At 40.9% G+C, this 23,729-nt stretch overlaps 1 protein-coding gene across 1 annotated transcript in view; it reads right to left on the reverse strand.

The window, feature by feature from the left end:
* The window catches only part of LOC114253104 (cilia- and flagella-associated protein 58), a 69,335-nt gene extending 48,767 nt beyond the window's left edge, over positions 1–20,568 (reverse strand). The window contains exons 1-9 of the mRNA XM_089738867.1: positions 20,364–20,568; positions 19,727–19,855; positions 18,433–18,526; positions 16,724–16,859; positions 16,206–16,383; positions 14,445–14,564; positions 13,436–13,630; positions 11,438–11,559; positions 5,646–5,785 (exon numbers count right to left, since the gene is read on the reverse strand). Of these exons, the coding sequence (XP_089594993.1) occupies positions 5,646–5,785; positions 11,438–11,559; positions 13,436–13,630; positions 14,445–14,564; positions 16,206–16,383; positions 16,724–16,859; positions 18,433–18,526; positions 19,727–19,855; positions 20,364–20,447 (1,198 nt within the window). The 5' untranslated portion in view covers positions 20,448–20,568. The remainder of the gene's footprint in view (positions 1–5,645; positions 5,786–11,437; positions 11,560–13,435; positions 13,631–14,444; positions 14,565–16,205; positions 16,384–16,723; positions 16,860–18,432; positions 18,527–19,726; positions 19,856–20,363) is intronic.
* Positions 20,569–23,729: the final 3,161 nt, after the last annotated feature.

A 23,729-nucleotide genomic window follows, 5' to 3' on the forward strand; every position in this document is an offset into this window, starting at 1 on the left:
CCTCAATAGATCATCGGTTTGTTACTCATCACGCAAGAATGACTTAGAGTTGCGTATCGAATTACCTACGAGTATGGTTTGTGACCCGGATTAAGATACTCTCTATAATGGTAAACAATATGACCGCTTTTTTTTGGGTAGGGACCGAGCTTCCTATGAGGTTTCCGCGTCTGGGGGCATGCGGGTTATGTTGGACTTGACTCTCTGCAGATGTTAGGAGCAGACGACCGACTCAAGGATGTTTTTAGGGCCTTACCGCACCAGACGACTCATCTTGCACTCTCTCAGCTGACGTCCGATCACCGGCCGGGGTCAGAACCCGATCAGAGTTGAGGGAAACAATATGAGCATGGGAAAACTTAGGTATATCTGTTACAATGAACATAACAGTTCGTTGGAATGTGATAAAACGGCTGGTATTTTGTGAAGAAAGTGACATAAAGAACTCTTTATCCCGTGAAAATGTGTTTTGTTCTTTCTAAATTACACATCTGACAGCGTCGATTAGTAAGTCTATAAGTCAGTTTTCTGCTGTAGGTGCGGTGTATTAGGAACTCGCAGGCGGTAACGTTAACATGTCTATATTTGGAGCGAAGAATCATGGGACAGTTTCCATATAATTTAATATAAAATTCAGGCGGAACCTTGATGGATCGGAGGTTAATTTCACGTTTGCGACAACTTTGGCTCAGGTAACAGGTTAACACCAGATTGGCTGTGCACTCTTTTACTCACGGCGATAAAAAAAGGAAAGGTCCATTTTATTATAACACCAGATTGGCTGTGCACTCTTTTACTCACGGGCGATAAAAAAAGCAATGGTCCATTTTATTTTAAGCCGTATGCTCGTCTGCCTACAAGGGCAATAAAAAAAAAAATATTTTTGAAGCCGTTGTGGCCCAGGCGGGTACCAATTTTTCTAATGAAATACGTACTCAACAAATATTTACGATTAACTTCCACGGTGAAGGAATAACATAGTGTAATAAAAAAACCCGCAAAATTATAATTTGCGGAATTACTGGTGGTAGGACCTCTTGTGAGTCTGCACGAGTAGGTACCACCGCTCTGCCTATTTCTGCCGTGAAGCAGTAATGCGTTTCGGTTTGAAGGGCGGGCTAACCGTTGTAACTATACTGAGATGCTAGAACTCATATCTCAAGGTGGGTGGCGGCGTTTACATTGTAGATGTCTATGGGCTCCGGTTACCACTTAACACACCAGGTGGGCTGTGAGCTCGTCCAACCATCTATGCAATAATTAAATAAAAAGCTTTAATCCTGCGTTTAGAGGTTGTTGAGGCCTATGTGTCACTAAACAGTAGCCACTAAACATATGGCAGACACCCTTTAGGCTACGGACTTTTTGTTTGCAGTTTGTGTTCAAAATCATAACCTTTATTAGCCATGACTAGGGATGATACAGGATATGTTTATTCAAAATCAAATCAATCCTTTTAGTATCTCCCCCTATTCATCATAGTTCTGTGGGTGACTCACATGTATTTATTTATTTTATAATATTTTATTATAATTACACTACACAATAATACATATATACTTTATTTTATATCAACACATTCATTTATTATATTCATTTAACGTCCGTCTGGTGTAGTGGTAAGTGACATGGTCACTACACAAGGGGGTCGCGGGTTCGAATCCCGCCAAGGGAGGATATTTGTATGATAAATATAAATGTCTTTTCCAGGGTTATGGATGTATTTTTTTTTTTTTTTTTTTATAACAACTAAGAGGCAAACGAGCAAGACGGGTCACCTGATGGTAAGTGATTCACCGCCGCCCACGGTCACCAGCGTTTGCGCCAGTGCGTTGCCTACCCTTCAGATAAGAATATGCTCTTTTCTTAAATAACCCAATGTCGCAGTTGTTGGGGAAGACCGCTGATGGCAACGAATTCCAGAGATTTACTGTGCGTGGCAGAAAACTGTTTTTAAAACGCATTGTAGTGGAACGCCAACCATCCAGATGGTGTGGATGATAGTTCCGGCGAGACGATCGGTTGCGAAAATCAGCGGCTTCTATTAAATTGAACAACTCCTCGGAACACTCCCCATTGTAGATTCTGTAAAGTATGCATAGGGAAGATAGATCCCTACGCAGTGCCAAAGGATCTAGCCGATCGGCAAGTTCAGGATCGTCGACAATCCGAGATGCCCTACGTTGGATTCGGTCAAATGGAGATAGCTGATAACCCGGAGCACCGGCCCAAAGGTGGCAACAATACTCCATGTGAGGCCTCACCTGCGCCTTATACAGCTTAAGGCGGTGAGCCGGCTTGAAGTACTGTTTGGCCCTGTTGAGTACTCCGAGTTTTTTGGAGGCCATTTTAGCCTTGCTCTCCAAATGACCGCCAAACCGGACAACACTCGAAATGTCTACGCCCAGAATGCCCATGTTCGGCTTGGCACAAAGGTGAGTGTTTCCGAAGAGTGGCGATGCGACAAAGGGGGCTTTTTTAGCGGTAAACGCGCAAACTTGAGTCTTAGAAGGGTTAAACTGGACTAGATTTAGTCCCCCCCAATCGGAAATCTTCATAAGGGATGATTCGATTTCAGACACAAGTTTGTTCCGACACTCATCGACGTGATCCCGAGAGATATTGCTGCGGCCGAAATACAGTGCATCCACGGTACTGTCATCCGCATAGCAATGAATGCCACTGGTATGCAATAAATCATTGATATGCAGAATGAACAATGTCGGGGATAACACGCAGCCTTGGGGAACACCAGCATTTACGGTCCGGGGGTCCGAACATGAGCCGTCTACGACGACTTTAACTCTCCGTTCCGCAAGGAAACTGCCGATCCACCTACAAAGTCTCTCAGGAAGCCCATAGGAAGGAAGCTTCGATAGTAGGGCTTTATGCCAAACCCGATCGAAGGCTTTCGCAATGTCCAAACTAACGCCTAGTGCCTCACCCCTACTCTCAACCGCCTGCGCCCAACGGTGAGTTAGTAAAGCCAAAAGATCACCAGCTGATCAGCCTTTGCGGAAGCCATATTGGCGGTCGCTGATCAGCTGGTGCTCTTCCAGGTAGCCCATGAGCTGGCGGTTAATTATGGATTCCATAATTTTGGAGAGTAAGGAGGTGATAGCGATAGGCCTGTAGTTGGACGGATCTGAGCGGTCGCCTTTTTTAGGGATCGGGTGTACTAGAGCCGTCTTCCATGAATGTGGGACAACGCCGAGGACATAAGAGTGTCTGAATAAGCGCGTTAAAACCGGTGCCAGCTCTGGAGCACACACCTTCAGCACAATAGGAGATATTCCATCGGGCCCACTCGACTTGTTGACATCCAGGGAGAATAGTGCTTTCCGTACAGCACACTGTGTGAAGCGGATGTCCGCCATTGTGGTTTCACACCTCGGGATGGTAGGAGGAGTGTTCCCCCTGTCGTCAAGAGTCGAGTTTTCCGCAAAGATAGAGCCAAGAAGATCGGCTTTCTCCCTTGCGGAATAGGCCAATGAACCATCCTCCCCGCGCAAAGGTGGAAGCGTCGACCGACAGAAATTACCCTGGACAGCCTTGGCGAGAGACCAGAACGCACGAGAGCCAGATGGCAGTCTCTCGCCAATTCTCCCAACGTAATTTGATTTTGCCAATGCAATTTGCCTCTTAAAGCACCTGGAAGCACAGTTGTACTTCTTCTTGAGTGAGTCAGAGTTTACATCCTTAGCGGCCTTTGCCCTAGCCCAAGCCTGGTAGCATTCCCGCTTGCGACGATGTGCGTCACGGCAGGACCCACCAAACCAGGGCCGAGACCTGCCACCGACGGGTACCGCTGAGCTAGGAACAAACAATTCCATGCCCGGCAGCACGACGCCGACAACCGAGTCAGCGCAGGTGCTAGGATCCTCTGACTTGAAGCAAATCTGCCCCCATGGGTAGGATGCAAAGAAAGAGCGCATCCCGTCCCAGTCTGCCGACCTGTAGTGCCAAACACGTCGTCTACCAGATGGAAGTGGTTGCGACGAGACGGTGAGAGGCACCACGCTCCGAACTAGGCAATGGTCCGATGACCCGAGAGGAGCATCGACCCATACCCGAATGGGTTCGGGGCGAGAGGTCAGCAGAAGGTCCAATAAGGAAGGCGAATGGTCTTCCACATCCGGCACACGTGTGGGAGAAGGTACCATCTGCGTCAGACCATTGGCAATGGCAAAATCGTGAGCAGACCTTCCCGCATGGTCAGTACGTGTTGACCCAAGCCAGTCAGAGTGGTGGGCATTAAAGTCGCCCAAAACCACAATTTCTGCGGTAGGAATCTGCTCAAGTATTTTGTCAGTGCTCCTGCAGGTGCTCGAAGAGCCGGTCAATTTCCGAATTTCCGCTATGAGACCTGTAAAGGCACGCGTAGACGCGAATGTGATCCTCACAATCGACGCGCACCCAAAGGGTCGACAGGTCTCTGCCTTCAAGACTGCTGAGCCTACGGTAACAAATTCCCTCCCTGACGTACACACACACGCCTGCGCGTGGCACAAAAATATGCTCCAAGCTATAGGCCGGGTATTTTAGATATGAAGTGTCAGTTGGGGAGGAAATCTGCGTCTCCGTCAGGAAAAGCAAATCTGGCCTCTCCGTCTCGAGATGGTGGTGGACGGCATTTAAGTTCGAGTGAAGTCCCCTGATGTTAGAAAAATCCACTGCTAAAGTGGAGGGGGACTTCCTCGTTATTGGGCTCAGTTTGCACCCAGCAGCTGTGATAAACGACGCTTGATGTGCCCCCCCAGAATACGATGGGCAGCCTGAGCCAGAGCGAGAGGATAGCATCTCTCGCTCTCGCTCAGAGAGGGATTCTCCAGTCTCTAAGAGACTGGTACCCTCCTGGGGTATTTTATTTGTATCACTCGTCGCCATCACAAAAATCAAAAATAGCATAAGGGGTGGGGAAGGAAAGGGAAGGAGAAAGGTCACAGAGGGTGAGGAATTGTGGGACAGGGAATAAAAAGACAGGAAGGGGCCAACTGATACTCATTCCCACACGCAACGCAACAGTCCCTAGAAAATCTGTTGCGATACGTGTAGTATAATGAAAGTGCCAGTTGCCATTTGGGCCCCGAGGTAGAGGGATAAGGGCGCCGGGACTCTCACTCACCAGTCGAAACGCGGTGGCCTCTAGGAGGCCCCCACTTCACGCTGATTTTCTGTGAGAGGGTAGTGTTTCACCGGTCGATCCTGCCCACCTACGTGCTACAGCGAACTGCAGACTTGGATCTACTACTCCAAATGTATATTAAATATATGTATGTGTATAATAAAAATCTTACATTTATTTCCGTTATCTGGTACCTGTAACACAAGTTCTTTACGAACTTATCACGGGACCAGTTAACGTGGCGTGATTGTTAGTAAATATTTATTTATTTATTTATTTTATTATTTATAACACAATCACACAAAACATTATTAACACTAAACAAAATTAAATTCACAAGCAGCGGTTGTGTTGCTTGGAATATCTATTTCTTGTTTACTTTCTTCTTCTTTGTATATAAATAAAAACTTTCTTTGTGTACTTTTGTGTTTGCAAAGACATTATAATACAACCTACGACGACTAAAGTTTGAAAAGCAAATAAACAAAAAAGAAAATATAACAAAATTCACTAAACTCACTCTGTATCTTCTGCATGTTCTTGTTCATTATATCCTTCTCCCTGTTCAAGTTCTCTATTTCTCTTTTGTCGGACTCCGCCTGTTTCTTGCTCAGCATTATCTCTCGCTCCATTACACTCACTTGCTGACGTAGTCGCTCCCTGTTAAAATAAAAGCGTACGCATTAAGGTGTGCAAGAAAGATCATTGGTTCTTAGCCAAATTAAAACTAAATACTTGTCGATTTAGCAAGTCCTGTGGATGCTAATGATTTATGTTCGTAAACATATTGAGGAGTTTCCTACAAAGTCGGACATACATAATAGAAATACTAGGAACAAACACAGGCTTGTTGTGCCGATGAGTAGGTTACATAAGATACGAAATTCATTCGGGTGTTTGTCTGTGCGCCTGTACAACAAAATCCCACAAGATGTTCAGAACCTACATATACATAGGCTTAAGAAAACTATTAAAGAACATCTGTGCAATAAAGTTTACTATAAAGTCAATGATTATCTAGAAGATTGCACAAAGTGGGAATGAGTTGCTCGCTCCGGGCATTTCAATATTGCAATAATTGTTACCTTGTAATACTCATTGTTAAAATTAATATTTAAAAAAAAAATAATATTAAAACAAAGAAAGAAAAAAGACAATATGGCCGCTGAGTCTCTTCCAGTTCTTCTCAGGACGGAGGCTAGTTTTTGTGAATTGGCGGTAGTTCTTTTTGACATTCAACAAGTATGTACTTTCATTTATGTAGAATAAAAATTTTTTGATTGATTTGATTTGATTTAAACTATTAATCTTAGTTATAATAGTGACTAAATTGCTTATTAAAATTAAGTCAGAATAAAAAGTGATGAATTAAGAGTAGGGTATTTTGTCCGCACAGGTAGGTACCACCACCCTGCCTATTTCCGTCGTGAAGCAGTAATGCGTTTCAGTTTGAGGGGTGGGGCAGCCGTTGTGCCGATACTGAGATCTTAGAACTCATATCTCAAGGTGGGTGGCGGCACTTAAGTTATAGACGTCTCCATAGACGCCCATGCTCCGATAATCACTTACCACCAGGTGGGCTGTGACCTCGTCCACGAATCTATGCAATAAAAAAGGCTAATAGATTAACCACCGCTACCATACGGTCCTATATTTCTGCTGGAACACAAAACGATCCTGGTCAATGAGATAGGCATTATTCTAATTTAATTGCAGATTTGCGTTGCGATCTTTATGTCCTGGTTTACTGTCTTGATTTTTGATACATTGGGTAACCATTTATCTCTATATATATAAAATGAATTGCTGTTAGTCTCGTTAAAACTCGAGAACGGCTGGACCGATTTGGCTAATTTTGGTCTTGAATTATTTGTGGAAGTTCAGAGAAGGTTTAAAAGGTAGATAGATAAATAAGAAAATGCTCGGAATTAAATAAAAATAACAATTTTGTTTTGATGTGTCCCCCGTCGGACGGATTACTTTTGTTTGTTTTAAGATTATTTTATACAAAAGCTTAGGTCTTTTATTTATCGATTGAGGCACTACGAAGTCTGCCGGGTCAGCTAGTCTCTATATATAAAAATGAATTGCTGTTCGTTAGTCTCGTTAAAACTCGAGAACGGCTGGACCGATTTGGCTAATTTTGGTCTTGAATTACTTGTGGAAGTCCAGAGAAGGTTTAAAAGGTAGATAAATATATAAATGCTCGGAATTAAATAAAAATAACAATTTTGTTTTTCCTTTGGTGTGTCTCCCGTTGGATGGATTCCTTTTGTTTGTTTTAAGTTTATTTTATTCAAAAGCTTAGGTCTTTTATTTATCGATCGAGGCACAACGAAGTCTGCCGGGTCAACTAGTTGGAAATAAAATAGTTCATTGGCTGTCTACTTGATGATGGAATGTTTATGATTCAGAACTTATAGCGACATGAACACAAGTCTTAGATCTTGATTAAACCTAAGCTACATAGAAGCACTAACTTTAATTTATAATTCATCACGGCCAAATATGTAAATGTTTACCATATTATTAGTATTTGCACAAGTTTACGAACATTTGAAGCCAAGCTCAATAAATCATAGTAAAATCACAGAATCTCTTTTGAATTTATTTTTTTGCTCGAATAAAATTGAAGCCGACTTAACCTTGTATGTAATAAAAATGCTTTATTAAAAAATAAAAAAAATACTTGAGACTTCTACTGATGGCGATAAGTGACGCAATTAGCTTTTATTTATTTATCTATATATTAATACGTGCAGAACAGATAGGTGCAGAATTTTAAAATTTTTTTTTAAATTATGCATAAACAATACTTTAAATCAATAAAAAAAACATTACACACACTACCATGTATTTGACACACACATGCATATATACTATTTTGTTTATACTTATATTATACTATATACAGTCAGCGGCACGGAATTTGGCCCAAACCTAAGCAGACCGATAACAGGCGATTTTTGTACCGCGCATGACAATTTCGTGTGGCAGTTTCTCAGAACAATTTGTTTTTTGTTAATTTAAGAGGGTAAGTCTTCGATCAATAATACTACTAGATTCCCGATTACCGCTTCAAAAACGGCCCGAAAAAGAAAGTTTAAACAAATATTTTTAACCTTATAAATTAGTGTTTATGTATCATTTTAGAATAAATATTTTTGTACTGATGACTTTTTATGTTCAAGTGACATTTTAAATTTATTCCTATTCTTTCTCTGACGAAAGGACCTAAATAAATATATTTTGCAATGGTAATTAAACTTTATGTTTAAGCATTAAGGTTTATAATAAACTGAAGTCATTATCAAGTAACATTATTAAACCTTTTTTCTAAGAAATGAAGATGTTTTCGTGTCTGCAAACGTGGCCACTCGAGCGTCTTATTTTTGTTCCTGATCCTGATCCTTAATCTAGTACTATTATTGATCGAAGGGGTAAGCACTCAAAAATGTTCATTTCATTTCTGTGACACTTGACGTTAGTTCGTTAGTGAAACGCACAAAAGACAGGTGAGTCAAAATTCGATATACCAATAGTCTTGCATTTAATCTTTAATGTTTAATTTTTCAAGTTATACTTCTTTAGGCGCGTTATGAAAAATTGATGAGAGTGAAATTTTGACGATGCGCGCGCACCGTGACACAAAATTAACAGAATGAAGTTGCCCACTAAATCGCTCATTACAATACGACCGACGTAACTTGGCGAGTCTGAATATAGCCCGCAGGTGAACTTTCGCGCATGTACACTCGTAAGAAAAGTGTTATTAGCATTCTTTTTTTAGTAATATAGATGAAAAAATTATTATTTAATATAATTCATACTAAATATTATTAAATTATTAACGTTAAATATTTATTATCAATTATTTAATATTAAAAAAAAAAAAAAGTATAACTTCTTACGCGCGTACATGAGTACACGCACTTTTTTTTAATTAATCGGTAGTAATTTATGCTTCCAGAATTGGAAAACAATGACCCTAACACCTGCTCAAGTTGCTCAGGCTGTGTTACTTGGAAATCAGGGGCGAACGCGGCGAGAAATTGCTGAAACTTTAAATGTATCGCCTACAACTCTCAGGTACGCCTTAGCAATGTACGACCAGTCCGGTCTATAGACAAGGATACCAGGTAGTGGCGGTATTAGGTGTACATCAGTGCGAGATGATCGATTCGCCTGACGATTCGATGACCTGTCCCAATTTTGCGAAATCGGTTCCTTACTGCAGTCGAAATTCGGCAGGGGCTACAAATTTCAAGAGGAATCAACATAAGTGAGCGAACGATAAGAAGGAGAATGGAGGAACGAAATCTGGGTGCTCTAAGACCAGCTCGTGGTCCAGAATTGCTCCGACACCATCGCGTAGCTCGACTACGGTCCGCTCGTGAACACGCGCAGTGGACTCACGAGCAGTGGAGTAAAGTCCTGTGGACTGACGAATGGCGAGCAGCCTTAAGAACTCCAGACGGACGCGAACGTGTGTGAAGAAGGCATGGAGAGAGGTTTCTGCCAATCACTACCAGGCAAACCGTCAGTTTCCACGGTGGGTCCGCTATGGTTTGGAGAGGTATCTCTTCAGACACACGCACAGAGTTGGTAGTTGTTGAAGGTCGTCCAACAGCAGTGCGATACATTGAAGTGATCCTTCAGGAACACGTTTTATGATTCGTGGGATTCATCGGGATTCATCGGCGAAGATTTCATCCTCATGCAAGATAATGCCCGACCTCATACAGCACGTTGCGTCGATGATTACCTGTCGGAGGTGAGCATCAGAAAATTGGAGTGGCCAGCACGAAGTCCAGACATGAATCCCATAGAACATGTCTGGGATATGCTTAAAAGGCGAATTCGATCCAGTCCCAACCCCCAGTGACTATCAGTCAGTTGAAAACCGCCCTGGTGGCCGCCTGGGAAGAAATACCCCAGGTGGACATTAAAAACATTATCAATAGCATGGCTGATCGTATGCAGGAGGTTATCAGGGCCGGAGGTAGAAATATCCGTTATTAATTTTAAGTAACATACCCTAATTTTGTAAAAAAAAAACAAAAGATTTTTTAAACATAGAGCTGTAAAAAAGGTCATCTTTTTGTAATTTTCACAAGTTTAACTCGCTTTTTGTTAATTAATCGCTTGCACTTAAGTTCCAAATAAATATTTAATTTTTACCACAAAAAAAAGAAACTTGTGTCGCGTTTCATTTTGATAATAAACCACATAACGCGCTTGGGCCACATTCCGTGCCGCTGAGTGTAGATTAATGTTTTTTGTTTTAAATATTATTTGTGTATTGTGTGTACATTATATAGTGCCTTGGCGGCATCTGTTATTAGAGAAGTAAAGTCTTCGACAATAAAACCATAATAATGCTATAAATAATATTATAAGTACTGGGCGACCTTTAATTTATTTATTTAGTTGTACTAACAAAGTGATCACTAATATGACGAATTGATAAAGAAGTACAAATGTCACCTAAACTATAGGCACAAGCGACAGCGCAATAGTTGAAGACATCTTTTAATTAATATTACTTTAAATGGATCTTAAAAGCCGTCTAGTGTTAAGTAGGTAACATCCAAAACCTGTAAGAAATTATAATATGCGTTAAAGTAGTGAATTTCAAAATAAAAAACTTTTTTTTTCCGCTACCAACCAAGCCTTTTTTTTCTTTTTTTATTGCTTAGATGGGTGGACGAGCTCACAGCCCACCTGATGTTAAGTGGGTACTGGAGGCCATAGAAATCTACAACGTAAATGCGCCACCCATCTTGCGCCTATGAGTTGTAAGGTTTTTTTTTGTTTTTATTGCTGAGATGGTTGGACGAGCTCACAGCCCACCTGGTGTTAAGTGGTAACTGGAGCCGATAGACATCCACAACGTAAATGCGCCACCCACCTTGAGATACAGGTTCTAAGGTCTCATTTATAGTAACACAAGAGGTCACAAGAGGTCACAAGAGGTCCTACCACCAGTAATTACGCAAATTATAATTTTGAGGGTTTTGATTTTTATTACACGATGTTATTCCTTCACCGTGGAAATCAATCGTGAACATTTGTTAAGTACGTATTTCATTAGAAAAATGGTACCCACCTGAGATTCGAAATACCGGTGCATCGCTCAACACGAATGCACCGGACGTCCCATGACTATTTGAGGGTAGCTCAGCTGTTTGTAGACTTCTAACTCCCTTGCATCAGGCCGGTGAGTTTCTCGCCGGATCTTCTCAACGGGTCGCGATTCCGATCCGGTAGTCGATTCATTCAAATTCAAATTCAAAAAAAAAACTAACTCACCTCTCAGATTCTACATTCGCTTTATTTTGCTCGAGGAGTTGGTACTTCTTCATCTGCTGCACGGCCTGCTTCGTGAGCTTCGTGAGCTCGGCGCGCAGTCTGTTACCATCGTCGATCATATTCTGGGGATGCGTGAGAATACTGGTGGTAGGACCTCGTGTGAGTTCGCGCGGGTAGGTGCCACCGCCCTGCCTATTTCTGCCGTGAAGCAGTCATGCGTTTCGGTTTGAAGGGTGGGGCAGCCGTTGTAATTATACTTGAGACCCTAGAACTTATATCTCAAGGTGGGTGGCACATTTACGTTGTAGATGTCTATGGATTCCAGTAACCACTTAACACCAGGTGGGCTGTGAGTTCGTCCATCCATCTAAGCAATAAAAATTAAAAAGTCGCGTTGTACATTTCCACTTCCACTTTGGAGACGTTGGACTCACAGTGATTTTTGTAGAGACTTGGACCTTATGTTAAGACGGATGGAGAGGTCGAAGTTCCGACGCTCAAGCGTTTACGTACTGTATCGATTTAGTCAATATTTTTGGAACGAAGTTCCTTATGGGACGATGCGGAGGGGTACCCTAACCGGGAAAAAATGTCCGTAACGTAAGATTTTTATTAGTAATGCACACAGTGTACAACTTAACTTTGTAATAACGTACAAAAAATAACATATTTTTATTATATGTTATTTATAAATCATTGTGAATAAGCTATAAAGTTGATAACTTGGTAAAGTATTTTTTTTTATCAATAAAAAAATCATATTAAAAAAATTATACCTGAATAATTATTTTCTTTATACCTCGAATAGAACTTAATTTTAATATTTTTATAATAAGGAACCTCGTCCCTATCCGGTGTCCCACGACACCACACATCTTTTTTATTTGTTTAATTTCTTTTTGCACTAAACAAACCCCGTCCCATTCGGTGTGTGCTGGTTCTCTGAACCTACATATCGCACATACGGTGCACTAAAGTCACTTTTTTTTTATTGCTTAAATGGATAGATGAGCTCACAACCCACCTGGTGTTAAGTGGTTACTGGAGCCCATAGACATCTACAACGTAAATGCGCCACCCACCTTGAGATATAAGTTCTAAGGTCTAAAGTTTAGTTACAACGGCTGCCCCACACTTCAAACCGAAACGCATTACTGCTTCACGGCAGAAATAGGCGGGTGATGGTACCTACCTGTGCGGACTCACAAGATGTCCTAACACCAGTAAACTTATGTAATTTTTGTTAACACTGAACGGAGTATGAGAAAATACATTTTTTAATAGTTATTAGTGAGATGAGAGAGATGTTTGCTTTTACTGATGAAGTTTGTAGTTCATTTTGTTTCTATATCCTAGCAGAACTATATAAGAATTAAATAACAAGATGTTAAATTTAAAAAAAGATTTTATAATTTGCATAAGTGACGTTATCGCACCGTATTTGCGATATGTGTCACAACCCGCTTTCAGGCAAGACTTCAAGTCTCAATTGCTTAGTACAGCAGCTATCCCACTCTTCAAATAGGGACACATTACAGCATCGCCGCAAAACAGGAAAGACAGTCTTGTGTTTCGCTATTATGATGTTTCTTCTTCATCGTAGAAGTCATCTACGTACATGAATTAATTACGTATTTCCTTAGATAAATTGGCACCTGTGTTCGGGATTCGAATACTGACGCAGCCGCCCCCTCGATACATCTGTCTTACAGATCTTTTTTGCCACGTACCGTCCGGCTTTGGAATGAGCTCCCCTCCACAATGTTTTCCGAGCGCTATGACATATCCTTCTTCAAACGAGGCTTGCGGAGAGTACTTAATGGTAGGCAGTGGCTTGGCTCTGCCCCTGGTATTGCTGACGTCCATGGGCGACGGTAACTCACCATTAGGTGGGTCGTATGCTCGTCTTCCTACAAAGGCAATAAAAAAAAAACATCGGCTTACCCTCTAAGGCCACGGCGACCTCAAGGTTCGACTTCGTTAGCTGAGTAATTTTACCTTCAATTCTTTGGTAGTGTTGGTCAAAGCCTGTTTGTTCTTGTCGAACTCGATGTGCAAATTGTCCAGTTGCTCTCTCAGCTGCGTGGCCTTCGCGGAAGCAGCCTCCTGCTCAAGCTGAGCCGCTTCCAACCTCGCCGTCAAATCGCGGAGCTGCTTGTCCCTTCTTTCTAGCATCTTCTCTGCTTTCGTTATCTAAATATATACAAGATATCATTGTCAATACCTGCACTGAATTGCTTTAAGCTTTTACGGCTATATGCGGATCGTTTGGAACCTCTAGGTCTGCGGAGGAACTTAGGTTCCCTCTATATTTTGTACCGTATGTTCCATGGGGAGCGCTCTGAGGAATTGTTCGAGATGATTCCGTCATCTCGTTTTTACCACCGCACCGCCCGCCACCGGAGTAGAGTTCATCAATACTACCTGGAGCCACTGCGGTCATCGACAGTGCGTTTCCAGAGGTCTTTTTTGCCACGTACCATCCGGCTATGGCATGAACTCCCCTCCACGGTGTTTCCTGAGCGCTATGACATGTCCTTCTTCAAACGAGGCTTGTGGAGAGTATTAAGCGGTAGGCAGCGGCTTGGCTCTGCCCCTGGCATTGCTGAAGTCCATGGGTGACGGTAAAAAAATTGAAAATAAATTTTAATAAATTAGAACTAAAAATAGTGCAAGAAAAAATGATTTGGTATCAGCAGTTATTAATATTTTTATGAACAGATGAGAAGAAGGGTTATTTTGATAATATCCTGAAAAGCTCCCCACGCTTTTTTTACAATAAAATATTTTTTTCTTACACTATTTTTAATTCAAATTTATTAAAATTTATTTTCGGTTTTTTAGTTGGATTTTCTATAAAAGCGTTTTTTTTTGTTTTTTTTTTCAAACCATAATTTATTTTAATTGGATTAATTCTAAAATAAACACTACACTTCTTGCATCTGCACTTAAATAAACATTCAGCAATTATTCAGTTGTGTGCTAGTGATGTGCTAAATCAATTTACCTTATCGTTAAGGCTCCCTATGCTCACGCCTCTGCGTTCGACTTCAGACTTCAGCGTGTCGCTCTCCGATTTAAGATGATCCACGAGACGATTCTGACGCACCGCATTATTGTCGGCTTCCTGGAAGAAAAAACAACATTTTACAATTAGAAAATTCGATTTTGATATCACTATAACTGTATAAGGAAGACGTGTGGCGCTGTTTTTAGGCATTCTTTCTTTTGGTCGTTCCCTCAATGCTGAGGATCGTGACTGTATGTCAATCTTCTCCACTCGGTCCGGTTCTGCGCCATATGTACCGCTCCCTGTATCTGGCCTCCAGTCATCTCCTTGAGTTGGTCCACCCATCTAGCTGGCGCTCTTCCTCTAGCGCGCTTCCCCTCCATTTGTCCGAGAATGATAAGTTTCTCCAGGCTGTGCAATGAGGATCGCATTATGTGCCCAAAGAAACTCCGGATCCTTTCCTGGCACATAGTCAGCAGGCGCTTGGTGACCCTCAGCTCTTCGAGGATGGAGACATTGGTTCTCATAGCTGTCCAAGGAATGCGTAGCAGCTTTCTCCAGCAATACATTTCAAAGGCCTCGATCTTTTTGCGTTATAGTTTGGTATATTGCGTTAGGTATATCCTACTAATATTATAAACGCGAATGTATGGATGTATGTATGGTTCTATACACTTTCACGCAAAAACTACTGGATGGATTGAGATGAAATTTTACAATAACTAGGGGTCCCGCAGTAGTCGAAATTCGACTATAATTAATTGGAATTGTAAGTTTGTACACTATTAAGATTGTATTTTATACTTCTGTAATCACAAATTTCGCCAAGACTACACTATAAAAAATATAAACAAAGACAAACAATATTTAATCTATTCTCAATTTGACAACAGACGTCAAGAATAAAAGTTTGACAATAAATAGTATGCATTCGTGTGTGCGTCAAATACATGGTATGTAGTGTGTGTAATGTTTTCTTTATTGATTTAATGTATCTTTTATGTATTATTTAAAAAAAATCGTAGCATTGTGCACTTCTTCTCTATATTCTCTATAAGTGTGGAAAATTTCATACTCCTCCGTCCGCGCAATTTTCGTAAAAAGGGATACAAAGTTTTTGCTTCACGTATTAATAAATAGATATAGCTTACACATTAGAATAACACTTAAGCTATAATTTATAAACATACTAGCCGTACTCGCCCGCTTTGCTGGGCATTTAAAATTAACATTATTATTTATTGTCATTATTATTAGGGAGTCCAAGACTCACATAAATATTAGCCTATCAATTAAGTACATGTATTTTCTACATGGATACCAAGTTTCAAGTCAATCGGGTGCATGGTTCAGTAGTTATAACGGAACATCCGTAAAAACCACTGTAGATTGTAAGTATACTGAGACCTTAGAACTATTATTTCAAGGTAGGTGGCGGCATTTACTTTGTAGATGACTATGGGCTCCGGGAACCACTTAACATCAGGTGGGCCGTGAGCTCGTCCGCCCATCTATGCAATAAAAAAGGCATAGAACTGGAGACGAGGACCTCTCTTTTGGAATCTCTTTTGGTTCATCGAAACAACAAGCTCTTTAGCGATAAGACCGCCAATTGTACTTTTTTTTGTATTTTATGTTTCACATTGTTTCTTTTGTTGGTGTACAATAAAGAATACTCTCTTTCTATCTTTCTCTCTCAAGCTTCACTACAGCTTATATTACGCACTAAAAGAATCGACTCAGCACCACTTCTCCTACCTCAAGTTGTTCCTCTAACTTTGCGATGGTTTCTTCTGCGCTAGTGTTCCTCTGCTCCAATTCCTCTTGATAGCTCAGGGCGTTCGTCAGTCTTAGCTTTACCCCGTCCAATTCCCCTTGAAGTCTAGCCTTCTCTTTCTCAAACTTTTCCTTCTCTTTCACTGCCGACGTTGCACCTCTAATATAAGAGAGCTGGTTTGGAGATTTATAAATAAAAAGGGTGGATTTTATATTGTATTTAAAATTAAGGTAACAGTTTTTTTTCCATTTACAACATCCAATGTTTAATTAGTATATTATATAATCATTTTTACTGGTGGCAGGACGTCTTGTGAGTCCACATGGATAGTACCACCGCCCTGCCTATTTCTGCCGTGAAGCAGTAATGCGTTTCGGTTTGAAGGGCGGGGCAGCCGTTGCACTATACTGAGACCTTGGAAATCATATTTCAAGGTGTGTGACGGCATTTACGTCGTAGATATCGTAAGCAATAAATAAAAAGAATACAAATTCCTCACGCATCATCGTCACCGGCCCTTTTCCTTGCGTCTAGCTCCTTCTCGAGTCTTGTGACAGTTTTCTTCATTGTCTCCAAGCTCTCGACGCTGAGAAGCTCACGGGCGTGCATCGCGTCTGCCAGTGCTCGAGCTTCCTCTATGCGCAGGATATCAGTAGTAATTTAGAAGAGATCACTTAGTGAAAACGTCCAATTCACACATTTTCATTGTGGGATTATTAGGCGATTATTATTATTATTATATTAGGCCGAATGCAGGCAACATTGGAGGAAGCTGATGCAAAAACTGGACCAAGGTGGTGACGACCCTCGGTAATGAGGAAACGACAAAGAAGAAGAAGAAGAAGAATTGTGGTATTTAACCTGTTGACTGCCGTGTAGGTCACCGGTGCCCTACGTGGCGCACTGAAGTAATTACGTCGATTTCTGTTACTAAGCGCCTGGTTTGCCTAACTTTGCCTTCCTTTGTTTGTTAATGTATGTTTTAGTCTTTTAGGTCACTTCGAAATAGATTCATTCGTAGTATCTTCGGATTCATCTGTCCCAGAGCTTATTAGTTATTCTGGCGCCTTAGAAAGAAAATCGAAGGGAGAAATCGACATAATTACTTCAGTGCGTGACTTAGGGCACCGGTCACCTAAATTGCAGTCAACATGTTAATTTTTAGGATCACTTCTTAAGTTAAAGCTTTCTGTTCATAATTCCCAGGACAATGCCATTACTGACTTTTGTAATACAGGTTTTCCTAGCATAAAAGTCAGGGAATATTGTTATTGTATACCTCATAAAAAAGCCATGTATATTATTATACTAGTGTTAAGAATTTTTGTACGTGTTTGTATTTTAAGAGGCTTGAATAAATATTATTATTATTATTACGTGTTAGCATCTCTGATGATCAACTTGGAAAGTGGTATCATTGACTGTTAAAACGATCCGTCTTGATTTGTATAGATCAAGGAATCAAGGAGGATTTACTGGAGCTACGCCGTATTCCTAGCCGGCACAGGTGGTTACCACCGTCCTGCCTATTTCCACTGTGAAGCAGCGGTAAGGGGTCAGCTGTTTTGTGATACTATTATGACCTTGACCTCATGTCTCAAGGTAGCTACTTGCATTTACGTCTATGGTTTCAGAATAAAACTTAAAAATCAGTGAGATCGTTCGCAATGGACGGTAACCAAAAAGAAAACATGAATATCCTCAAATACACAGTCCATTACGCGTCTACCGTGTACCGACTACTTGGGAAAGAGAAGCCAGAGCTCAAGGTAATTCATTACGCTCTAGACTTCAGAAAATACAACCACCAGATCTATGCAAAGTTTCATTGCTATTTCAATCTAATACCAGATACGATGGAATAACGAAGACGGGTGATAAACCTTGATAATTTTCTCCACGACATCATTTTCTTTTTTTTATTGCCCTTGTAGGCCGACGAGCATACGGCCCACCTGATGGTGAGTGGTTACCGTCGCCCATGGACTTCAGCAATACCAGGGGCAGAGCCAAGCCACTGCCTACCGTTTAATACTTTCCACAAGCCACGTTTGAAGAAGGACATGTCATAGCGCTCGGGAAACACCGTGGAGGGGCGCTCATTCCATAGCCGGATGGTACGTGGCAAAAAAGACCTCTGAAAATATAACGCGCCATTGGGTTAAACTTTTTGATAAGTCTAAGTAGACACTAACAAACTATACTTACCGATGTCCGCTCTCAATCTTTCGATGGTTTTGTTCGCTTCAGTTATTTCTTGAATGTAATCAGATACCGTGTCATCAAAACGTTGCAGCTTTGTCTGAAAGTACGTATCAACGCTTGAAAGGCAAACGTGACTATGCGACGATAGCTGCTTTGTACATAAATGATAGGCAATAACCATATTCGATGCGCAAAAAAAATTTATTTCTAGGTCTATTAAAATCATTTCAATCCTACAGCTACTAGCTAGATTCTACTACAGCTAGATTCGTTAAAATAATTGTTTTTTTTCAGGTATTTCAACTTTAAATTAGTCTACTGTAATGTTCACGCATTGTCGCTTAGTCACGTTTGCCTTTCAAGCGTCTATATGCAATCATCTGCAGCGTATATGTAATTGAAGTCAGCATTATTTTAAAGATCAATCTGCTTAGTGAGAATTTGTTAACGTTCTCGGTAGCGTAAAAGTTAACTCAAATTTGTATGAAGTTGGAACGTTTGCGTAAATTTGCCGCTAGGGGCGCTGTTCCAACTGCATACAAATTTGAGTTAACTTTTACGCTATCGAGAACGTTAAAAAACTCGAACTAAGCACACAGTACAAGATTTAGACAAATTTCGTGTTTATTTGTAGGTTTTTTCGAGACGTTGTCATTATTAAAACTATTTTTTTTATTGCTCTTGTAGACCGACGAGCATACGGCCCACCTAATGGTGAGGTGGTTACCGTCGCCCACGGACATCAGCAATGCCAGAGGCAGAGCCAAGCTGCTGCCTACCGTTTAACTTTTACGGTTTAATCTCGCTTTTTTTATTGTCATTACATTACGTTTTCAATACTTTAAAGTTTTCGTGGTAGCAGCGACGCTCGCCTGTGACCGCGAAAGATTAAACCGTGAAAGTATTTTTAATTAAATTCTGTTTACTGCTCCTATATAAATAACTATCCGATACATATTTATGAAAAACCATGGTAACCGACATAGCCCTAAGGATTGCGACACTGATGTGGCAGGGGGCAGGACACATTGCTCGCGGAACGGATGGCCGTTGGGGCCAGAAGGTTCTTGGGTGGCGACCGCGTACTGGAAGAAGTAGCGTGGGTAGGCCTCCCACAGGTGGGCCGACGGCCTATTGAGGTTCGCGGGGATCTGCTGGATGCAGGCAGCGGAGGACCGGTCTTTGTGGAAGGCTTGGGAGAGGCCTATGTCCAGCAGTGGACGTCCATGGGCTGATAGAATAGAATAGAAAAACATATTATAATTAGTTAATTACGTTATTTAATTTATGTACTAACCTTCAGAGCGTTTATTTCCTCGATATGGCCAAAATTCTCGTCTTTAATTTTGAAATAGGAATCGTACAGTTTTGTGTACACGTCGGAATATAATTTCAAGTTTTCAGCTTCTCTCATTTGATCAAGAATCTGAAGCGATTGAAAATGACATTGGCTATTAAAAGGATGGTTTTAAACGAGGGCTTACATTCGTCTGCCTTTTATGCTGTGAACAATGACTGAGGTAGTGTTGTCGCGTCTTTTTCCTACCTATGCTGATAGCCTTGAGAGGCTATTTCAGCTTCGCCTTGACGTGTAGGTGAGCTCACGGGGCTCAAACCGGGAGTGCTGCTAACACTGGCCCTAGTAAGAGCAGTGTTTCGAAGAATCTACCACCGGATCGGAAACGTGATCCACTGAGTAGATCCGGCGAGAAACTCAGTGGGCTGTGTCTGAGGGTTAATTTACTCGTCGAGCCCTTCGTCGCAAGCGACGGTTTCGGCGAGGACGGTGACCGGTGCGTGAGCTCACCTACACACGTTAGAGTGAAGCTGAAATAGCCTCTCAAGGCTATCAGCATAGGTAGGAAAAAAAAACCTCTGAGATTAGTATTTTGTACGTAAAAGTTTGTTCACAGTGAAAATAAATCTTAATTTACCTTCACAAATTCCCTTTCCGCTTCTGTAGTCTCGGAGCCCACCGCCGCCATACTCCCCTCGAACGGATCCTCCTCGTCCTCCATATTTAACTAGATCTAATTATATAATGCGGCAAATAAAGGTAACAACAAAACGAAATGGTAAACAATATAAGCGGAAAAACAAAAAAAATGCCTGTTGTTTTGTTAGACAGTTTATCGGTTGCCATAGAAACGGTTACAGATTCATAGATTTGTTAGATATAGTGTACGCTAACTTGTTATCTACAGTTTTTTCTGTTGGACGGTTAAATTTGAGGGGATTGGGTTCTGGAGAAGAGGGTCCTATTTAAAAACATAAAGACACATTTAAAAACATATCTTTGAACCTAGACTCAGGGAATTTGTCAAATGTGTGAAGGATATCCTATTTTACAATGGCTAGTTATCAATATTTGTAATTTCAATTGTGTTTTCAATAGCTAAAGCTATGCACATTAATATGGTTTTGCTGAGTGCACATACCATTTAGATTGCAATCCAGATTAGATCTAGGTACTACTTGTACGATTTAGCTAATATGTACTGTAATGATTGTAATTTGTTTTGTGCATAAAAAAATTAAAAAAAAAACACTGCTTCATGGTTAATATAATTATATTGCAAACACTTTGTACACTATTACAACGTTACAATATTTTATTTTTATAAAACCCTAAGATGTTGCACTGTCCGTGTCTAGATGAGAAGTCCTAGTTATCACTGAAGAGAAGACAATCATCTGTTTCCAACATTTAAATAAGCATTCCAATATTCGGAAACTGTTACTTCACATGTGACAAGTGTTGCCTGCTATTTATTACTTACATATCGACGCTTGAAAGGCAAACGTGACTAAGTGACAATAACTGCTTTGTACATAAATGATAGGCAATAACCATATTCGATGCGCAAAAAATATATATTTCTAGGTTTATTAAAATCATTTCAATCCTACAGCTACTTAGCTAGATTCTACTACGGCTAGATTCGTAAAAATAAATTTTGTTTTCAGGTATTTCAACTTTAAATAATAATTAGTCTACTGTAAAGTTCACGCATTGTCACGTCACGTTTGCCTTTCAAGCGTCGATATCCAAACTCCAACATTTTATTTTTAAGTTTTTTATTTATTTTTTATTACGTAGATTGATGGACGAGCTCAGCCTGGTGTTAAGTGGTTACTGGAGCCCATAGACATCTACAACGTAAATGCGCCACCCACCTTGAGATATAAGTTCTAAGGTCTCAAGTAATACAACGACTGCCCCACCCTTCAAACCGAAACGCACTACTGCTTCACGGCAGAAATAGGCAGGGTGGTGGTACCTACCCGCGCGGACTCACAGGAGGTCCTACCACCAGTAATTTCCAATTAAAGTTCAAGGAAATGTTTTATTTCGTTAATTTAGTTTTTGGTTCAATTTAAAACGTGTGATAGTAGTGGTTTATTAGTCGTTTTTACATCTGTGGACGTGCAAAAGTGTGGGGAAAAGAAATAGAGTCGCTGGACGTAGTTACACTGGTTCCGCCAAAAAGTCCACTAATGTCTTAGCAAGTTTCTACAATTTTAATTGTTTGTATTCTGTGTATCTATATGTTTATATATGTAACAAATTAATTGTATTTAATTGTAGAAATTTGCTAATCGAGCTAACATGCTAAATATGCAAACTTATTTTTTTTTTTTTTTTTTTTATTGCTTAGATGAGTGGACGAGCTCACAGCCCACCTGGTGTTAAGTGGTTACTGGAGCCCATAGACATCTACAACGTAAATGCGCCACCCACCTTGAGATATAAGTTCTAAGGTCTCAATTATAGTTACAACGGCTGCCCCACCCTTCAAACCGAAACGCATTACTGCTTCACGGCAGAAATAGGCAGGGTGGTGGTACCTACCCGTGCGGACTCACAAGAGGTCCTACCACCAGTAATTATTTATATTATTATTTTTGTAAACTGAGCCGTTATTTCAGTTCTTCTATGGGGTATATGTTTTTTTTATTACTCAGATGGGTGGACGAGCTCACAGCCCACCTGGTGAAAGTAGTTACCCGAACCCATAGACATCTATAACGTAAACGCCGCTACCCACCTTGAGATATAAGTTCTAAGGTCTCAGTATAGTTACAACGGCTGCCCGACCCTTCAAATCGAAACGCATTACTGCTTCCCGGCTGCAATATACCTACCCGTGCGGACTCAAAAGAGGTCCTACCATCAGTAGAAGGCCCGAATCTTTCGTGCAGCACAACACAAATTTTCCCACACCCAAGTACCTCAAAAAGGTAAGTGCAATACATTCAATTTGACGTGCTTGCTTGTTTGTCTGTTCCCAGAAAACAACATAGCAAACATTCTTAGAACTGTCGCGCGTTGGTAACGCTAAAGGAAAAAGCTACTAGACTAACATTGCTCAAGCATTCCCTAATCATTATTCCTAACGCTGTCCTAGACAATCATAAGTCTAAACATATTAGCTGTATAGGAACAACACGATTACTAAAAGCCAGAAAGCCAATGCTGATGGTACAAGGACGACATCATTTTTACAATGCGAAGATAGAATTGTCGTGGGTTAGATGGTTCCGTGAAAATTTTCTTTGTCCGATTAAGTTCTTTGTAATCAATTGATGGGTTGGGTATTACTAAATTTAATGAGAAATGTATCCAAGATTAGCTCACGAATGGTTTATACGCTAAAGGAAGCCTATAAGGAAATAAAACCCTTTTTTGATGTTCGAACTTCTTAAAAATCTGTTAATTGCCCAAATGAATAAATGGCCCGAGCCCATTTGTAACTTTGGTAATGGTGATCACAGTATCACCAGAACACCAGACAGCACAGAGATGAGCACCAGACTGTGCGGAACACCCAAGTTGTGCACTGTTAAAGCCGTCAAGCTGTTGTGTCAAACTGAGAGCTTCCGTGTAGTGGCTTGGGTCGGTTAAGCCCTACGACAATATGCTCCGTGAGGTGGTACATTTGATAGGCGCATCGAAACTGCTCGTCTACAAGAATGCCCTTGGATGAGACAAAGCCTCTGAGGCGTTTGTAAGGCATACGCTCGTTCACAAAATTATTAATTTAAATGTTAAATTTCACTGGTATATCGACTCCTGATCACCCTTCGAGCGGGAACGCAAGACAACTGCTTATGGATGCGGGTTTATTATAGCTTAGTTGGGTGGACGAGCTCACAGCCCACCTGGTGTTAAGTGGTTACTGGAGGCCATAAACATCTACAATCTAAATGCGCACCCACTTGGAGATATAAGTTCTAAGGTTTCAGTGTAGTTACAACGGCTGCCCCGCCCTTCAAACAGAAACGCATTACTACTTCAC

The sequence above is a fragment of the Bombyx mandarina genome, chromosome 26 (assembly GCF_030267445.1).
Source record: "Bombyx mandarina strain Sakado chromosome 26, ASM3026744v2".
Classification (NCBI taxonomy): Eukaryota; Metazoa; Arthropoda; class Insecta; order Lepidoptera; family Bombycidae; genus Bombyx; species Bombyx mandarina.